General features: G+C 48.7%; 1 protein-coding gene across 3 annotated transcripts in view; it reads left to right on the top strand.

The window, feature by feature from the left end:
• Positions 1-5,582, top strand: part of SEPT9 (septin 9) — a 245,154-nt gene extending 239,572 nt beyond the window's left edge. For all 3 annotated transcript variants that reach the window (XM_019542692.1, XM_019542693.1, XM_019542694.1), the window contains 2 exons: positions 1,970-2,021; positions 2,738-5,582. In XM_019542692.1, coding sequence (XP_019398237.1) covers positions 1,970-2,021; positions 2,738-2,873 — 188 coding nt within the window. In that variant the 3' untranslated portion in view covers positions 2,874-5,582. The remainder of the gene's footprint in view (positions 1-1,969; positions 2,022-2,737) is intronic.
• Positions 5,583-6,997: the final 1,415 nt, after the last annotated feature.

Below are 6,997 nucleotides of genomic sequence, written 5' to 3'. Positions count from 1 at the left end.
CAGCTGACTTCCTGCCCTTTGGGCAGGGGGCTGGACTCGATGATCTCCTGAGGTCCCTTCCAGCCCTAATGTCTATGAAATCTATGAACTGCCACCCTTCCTCCCTTCTCTGTTTGGACTAGCCCTCTAGGGCCAGCAGTCCCTTGCTTTCTGTGTACTGTGTCTAGCCTGATAGAGCCTGATCTCAGCTGCGGCCTCCACAGTGCTTCTTGAATAGAGATAGGAGCCCCCCTTCCTTCACTGCACACAAGGCCTTAAAAGACTCCAGCCTCTCAGGTGCCCTCCATGCTCCTTCAGCCCTCTTGCTGCCAAACACACCAGCTCCTCCCGAAGCATTGCTCCTTTCGGTGTCCTTCAGGGTGCCAGGGGTTGATAGAAAGTTGGACCAAGCAAAGAGAAGCTCCTATAGACTCTTACAGAGTTGGGGGTCAATTCAGAGCACTTTCAGGGGCCTGACAGGGAACCGAGGACCCGTTGTTCCTTTTTTGTTTTTGCCCCTGTTTTCTGATCTGAGGCCATTGTCTTTCACTTGTGCCGTGCAAGTGCTTGTGGATGGCTGTCCTCTAGGGCAGGTCATGGCCAGCTCCCAGGGCTCTCACTGGTTGCATCTCACAGGCCATCTTGGCTACATCAGGAGCTTGAGACCAGAGTGTTGGGGTGTGAGTCTACACACTGCCTGAGTCTCAGCACCCATAAGTCACAGTTTAAATGCCCCATCAGGGACACCTGCAAGGTCTCTTCCCCTCCTTTCCATGCATGCATATGCCCCTTCCTTTCTACCCTTTTTCTCTTTGTCCTTCTTTTTTCCTTTCCAATATTTAAGTTTGACCAGCATTTAGCCTGGGAAGCCGACCCAATGCCGAAGCACATATTCTGTTCTCCATGGCCACTAAGTACCCAGGAAAACAGCCCATGTGACTTTACTGCTTCATTGTTCACCTCCACACACATTTCAAAGAATTTGCTCCCTCATTTATGGTTCTTTATTTTTATTATATGTATATATGCTTAACACAAATGCCAGGAAAACCTATTTTATTTTAAACCCTGTGCTGCCCCCTAGTGGCCGTCTCTTTGGAAATCACAGGCTTGATGGTGGTAGATGCAGAAGAAATGCCAGTCATGTCTAAAATGCATGGTATCTGCCTTCAACATAGGGAGGCTCAAGGATTCACCATTTATCACTGGTTATTTTGCAGACATAGTGTCATTCATCTGCCTGCTATGTGAGCATTGTTCATTTCTGTAGAAAGCAAAAGGGAAGACACTTTCCTCCCCCTTCAAGGAGTTGTTCTTATCAAAAAGATAAACAATACAGTTCAAACACACAATGCACTGAGACCCAGGTGATAAGTTGATAGATTGTTAAAGGCTTTCTCTCCCCACTCTGAGTACCTGTAAAACAGCTGTCTAAGTCTCCTCTGTCCATAGCAGGAGGCAGGGAAAGGATCTAAGATGCTTTGAAACACGCTCTCTGTCTCTCACAATGTCTTTGGCAAAGCCAGAGGTGAATCCAGGACTGCCTTGTCACAGGCCAGTACCTTAGCCACTAGACGATCCTTTGCTTTGTTAACTCCTATCTCCTGCTGCAGGCATATAGTGCATCATCTCCCTAAAGTCCCTTCTCCATAAAGTCCTTTGTGGATGGCTGGCTTGGGAAGAGGCACCAACTTGCTACTGTAGGAGAAGCCATGAGGAAACAAAGGGAACATGGATAAAAGCTCTTTTGTGGCTGGCAAAAGGACAAGCACTTTCCCCTCTGTGATGGGATCCATAAGATCCCTTGGCCCAATGTCCTTAGGGTCTATATCAGAGCCCCCAGCTCAGAGCACAATGGGCTTGAATAACCTAGCAGGAACCCTGACGGGGAAGACAAGGGTCCTTCTTGTCCTGAAATTGCCGCATTGCTTAGGAAACATGGCTGTGCTGGGCTGTGTCCTAATGGCTTGCCTTCTCTCCTCCCTTTCAGTGGAGAACACGACACACTGTGAGTTTGCTTACCTGCGGGATCTCCTGATCAGGTCGGTATAAATACGCTTGGGTGAGAAACCAGCTCCAATGCTCAAATAGTATTCTGCCAGCAGGTGGCATCCAAGGGAAGGGCAGAGCCCAGCATGTGCTTGGATGAGCATGAGCCTCTGGATCTGCTCAGCTGGTACTCCTCACCGAGCACCAGGCCAGCAGCTGCTGAGGCACCGGTCACTTCTTGAATTGGAAGACCCCTCACATACACTGACTGGCAGCAAAAACAGTAAATGGGATGGAAGCTCTGTTGTCACAGGCAAACCCACAGGCCACCAGTAGAGGCACCACAAAGATGGGTTTGTCCCCGTGTTCCCCGTGTTGCAGAGCCTGTCCCCCAGACGCACCTCTCTGCCCTCCTCTCAGTGAGTTAGTGAATGATCCTCAGCTGGAGCAAAAGAGGTGCTGTTAACCCTATTTGCAGCCATGTATGCACACTCTAAGGCAGGGGTAGGCAACCCCCGGCACAGGTGCTAGAGCGTGGCACTCAAAGGCATTTTGCTTGGCACACATACCTCTGGGTGGATGGCAGGGGAGGGGCTGGGGCTACATGCCAACAGCAAGGATTGGGCCCCTCGTGTATTCCCCTGTCACCCACCCCTGGCACACCAACATCTTGCAAGTTGAAGTTTTGGTTGTTTTCGGCACTCTGCCCAAAAATATTGCTGACCCCTGCTCTAAGGGATAATTTACCAGGCTTCTCTGCTTCCCTCAGGACACACATGCAGAACATCAAGGACATTACCAGCAACATCCACTTCGAGGCCTACAGAGTCAAGAGGCTGAATGAGGGCCAGAGCGCGCTCTCCAACGGTGTGGCCGACAAGGAGCTGGTGGCCAACGAGATGTAACCATCCCACCCTGTAGCCAGGACCTAGCCTGCTCACGCTCGCTCTTTTATTTTTTTTTTTTAACCCCCTCCCCCTTTTTATTTTATATAATTCTTATGCCATTGCCACCGTCCCCCCTCCCCAGCACTGCCAGTGTTAATTGACCAAATAACCAGATGCCCTATCTGTCAGGAAGAGGGTGGTGACTGCCAGTCCCCTGGCACTGCCCCTCTTGCAGTGCAGGGGTTCCGTTCTCAGCCCCCGTTGGGCGTTGTGATGGGCTGCAGGGGTGGAGGTGGTGTTAGGGGAGTGCAGAGAGAGTTGTCTCAAGGTGAAGTTGGCCTCCGTTTTCTGATGCTAGCCCAAAGTGTAACCCCTGGCATGAGTGGAAGAGCCCCATCCTTGCTATTGGCTTGCTCCAGCTTTCAGTATGGAAAGATGTCTGTGGGCTTCAGCAGGAGGTAGATTAAGCCAGAAAGGTTGTTTGCAATGAACTATCTAATGTGTAAGGGCTCTTCTCCCCCTCTTGCTTATAGGAAGTCAGTGGTGAAAATCTAGTTCTGTCCCTTTTGTGGAGTGAAATGGCACCATGGGATGGGAGCGCCTGAGACGGGGCTATGTGTCCTCCTCGCTGCCTCACTTCCTGTTGGTACAGGCTGTTGCAACTCAGTGACTACCAGGGGCCAAATACCTCTTCATCTCGTGACTTTGCTGTTTATTTCTCCGTCCATTGAAGGCCAGGGTTTCTCCTGCTGAATGTAGCCTCCTTAAGAGAGGCACAGTGACATGGAGAGTTTGGGAAGGTGATTGCCTTCTGCCTCTCTTCCTCCTCCAGCTCTCAGGGCTTAGCCAGCCCCCTCTCCCCAAACCCTGTCACGTGTCTCCATGCAATAAGCTGAGAATATTATGGTCTGGACTCACCTATCACTAAATCATGGCCAGGCAAAACTGCCTGCTTGGGGAAGAAGTGCCTTTTTCAGTCAGTTATCATGCAATAGCTCAGGGGAAAGGAGAGCCTGTGTTGCCTGGCTGTGCAGCCTGGCACATGCCAGTACAGATTGATTTTTTTTTTTTTAGGGATTCCAGCTTTTCCCTGTCACTCCAGGCCTGGGCACTGTGCCTGGCTGGTCTCCTGGGAAAAGACATGTATTTATTTTTAGTTCCATGGGACATTTGTGTGTTGAAGGCTCAGAGTATGTTTGGCTGTGAAAGGGGCTGAGAATGGAACCATCTCTGCAAAGCAAGGGCAGGGGCTGGAGTTCTTGTACTGTGTGACCTAGGTGATGTATTGGGTTTTCAATGAGCCAGAGAAGGCTGTTTGGGGGTTTTTTGTTTTTTCTTTTCTTCTTTACCTGTGCAACTTGTATGTATATAACCAGTTCCTTAATTTGGCTAATGCTTCCTCTAGGGGACCATGTGCACATACAGACTGAGCACTGCATGTCACCACGCATGTTAGAAGCCTTCAGCTGTAGGAAAGGCTGGGCTGGTGTCTCACACATTCTCCCTGTAGTGTAGGGTCCTTGATCTCTAATATGCTCCAGTTGACTGGATCTCCTCCTGTAAATGCCTCATGCTTACATCCAGCTCCAGGACAGACGGTTCAAGAGGCCAAGTCAATAGTAGCTGCACAGCACACATGCACAGTGATCCTGGAGCAGAGATCTGTAGCAGTGCCTGCCCCCCTCACCTCCTCTTAGATTTCTGTTCTAAAAATCCACTGTCAAAAGCAATTCTGCTGCCTGCCTTCCATAAGCCTTCTGACCCCTCTCAGCAGGGTAAGACTGCCTACATCACTCCCTTTCAGTGCTCCCCCAGCATGGCTGGGGGTCCAACTTGTAACCTGATGGAGACATCTGCAGAACACACACAGAGCGTCCCCTTTTAGCAAGTTGACTGGGTTGCGTGTTTACAGACGGTTGAGACGGTTTGGAAAGATGCAGATCTCGCCTCAGCTGGGAGGCCCACATGCCCTTCTGCATCAGCAGGGTGTCTGCAACTTCCTTTTCCAATCTATCTCTTCACAGGCACAGCCAGGTGGGCTGCTCAGGGCTGCCTCCCTCCACTCGTGGTGGCCCACGCCTGGTTGGTAACAGGAAGCTATAGCAACTGTGTCACCTTCGGCCCAGTCCTGCACGATGGTAGCAGAGGGAGGTGTGGCATCTAGCAAGATCACTTCCTTCATGCTCTGTGCTGATGGGCTCTGGGACAGGTCTTGAATGTGTGTGTGCAGGTGTGCCTGCATTGCAAGTAAAATCTGTATTTCCCCTTTCACTATGGTGTCCTTTCCCCTCACTCTTCAACAAAATGTAGGAATTCTTACTGAGCTGTTAAGTTGAGGACAAATAATTATTTACTTGCTGACTTGCTATATTTTAGCAAAACCAGAAAATGTTGTGTATTAAGTGAAAAAATATATATTTCAAGTGCTTAAAAGATTATTAGGGGGAGAGAGCCTTTTGTGTGATGCACTTCAGCAAATGTCACCATCTTCACCTTCTCCTAGTCAGTATCTCAAGCTGGGCCAAGCAAGACATGCCGCTTTCTCCTTTGTAATCTAATTTTTGGAAAAAAATAGATAAAAAAAAAATAATAAAATAAAAAAATTCATCCAGATCTATTAAAATGGCCTTTTTGGGGTTATATGCATTATGACAAATTTAGTCCATTTTGTATAAATAATAGTGTTTAATATGTATTTCCCAAAATAAATGTTTCAAATGCCAAGAGGTTTATGTGGAAGTGTGTGTTTCTTGCTAGAACTGCCAAACCTTGGAGAGGTGGTTGGTTTGTCAGATACTGAACTGGGCGGAGGGTGGGGGGAGGTTTCCGGGAGTCCTTCACTTCCCAGCCCAAGAGCTGGCAGCTGTGGTGCTTGGGATTTAATCGGGGGCACTGTGTTTTCTGAATTCAGAAGATTCCAGCGATAAACTACTGTACCAATGTCGGGATCAGGCTAACAGCAGTGCTCCTGCTGGCTAATAATGGGCCCTTTGGGGGTTTCTACAATAATACTCTTTATTGGACCAAGTTTTTCCTTCTGGTAAATAATTGTAGTTATTGGTGCTGCACCTTGGTGAATTTATCCACTTAGCACCACTGTCCAGGCAAACTTCGGCATGCATCTACTGATGTATTTTGAACAAAACCAGGGATGTCATCCTCCTGCTTTATTCAGCCTTACTGCATCTAGTTTTGTGCCCCGTCTCCCCCCACGCTTCAGGAGGGATGTGGGTAAGCTTGAGAGAGTCCAAAGGAGAGCCACCCACGTGATCAAAGGCCAAGAGAGCAAGTCTTATGAGGAGAGGCGGAGGGACATGGGACTCTTCAGCCTGGCAAAGAGAAGGCTCGGGGCAGTTGGTGGCAGCCTATAAGTATATAAGGGGGGGGGCGGTGCATCAGGATCTGGGAGAACAGTTGTTCACCAGGGCTACCCAAGGGATAGCTAGGTCTAATGGCCACAAACTTCTAGAAGACTGATTCAGATTCGATATAAGGAAAAAACTTCTTTACAGTCTGGAACAGACTCCCCCTTGCACTCTGGACTCATTAAAAAGGCACTTGATGTTTATCTTCCTGGGATCATTTGATCCCTGTAGACTTCCTCCTGCCTCTGGCAGGGGGGCTGGACTCTGATCTCACGAGGCCCTTCCAGCCCCTAATGCCTATGAAGCCTATGAGCAAGTCATCTCCTTAAGACCCATTTTATTTCAGTCAGATAACTAAGGCATCCCCCTTCCAGTTGGTGCTGCTGTAACAAAACTGGGTGCGTTTCTCCAGAGGCTATGTCAAGGCTTTTACTGGACCAGCACTCATTTAGCAAAGATCTAGCCAATGAATGGACTACTGCCAGTCAGTCCTCTTCCAGTATGGATGGTACCTTGGGATCAAGCTCAGAAGGTTGAAGAAGCCTGGAAAACTTCAGCCCATGTGGTAAGAGAGATCAGCTGTTTTACAGCAATCTTGAATTCAAAGCCTTGGGCACAATAGATTCTGTTTGTCTTTAGATCCTGGTGGGCAAAAACTCAAAAGTTTTCACTGTAACTGAGAAAAAAGAGAATGCCTTGGGCTGGTGAGGCACAATAATCTCCACCATGGGACCTGATCATCGAGAAGACCTTTAAAAATTTCATAGATTTCATAGA

This window comes from Crocodylus porosus, unplaced genomic scaffold (genome assembly GCF_001723895.1).
Source record: "Crocodylus porosus isolate Cpor-Errol unplaced genomic scaffold, CroPor_comp1, whole genome shotgun sequence".
NCBI classification, from domain to species: Eukaryota; Metazoa; Chordata; order Crocodylia; family Crocodylidae; genus Crocodylus; species Crocodylus porosus.
This window is presented reverse-complemented; position numbering and strand designations above follow the sequence as displayed.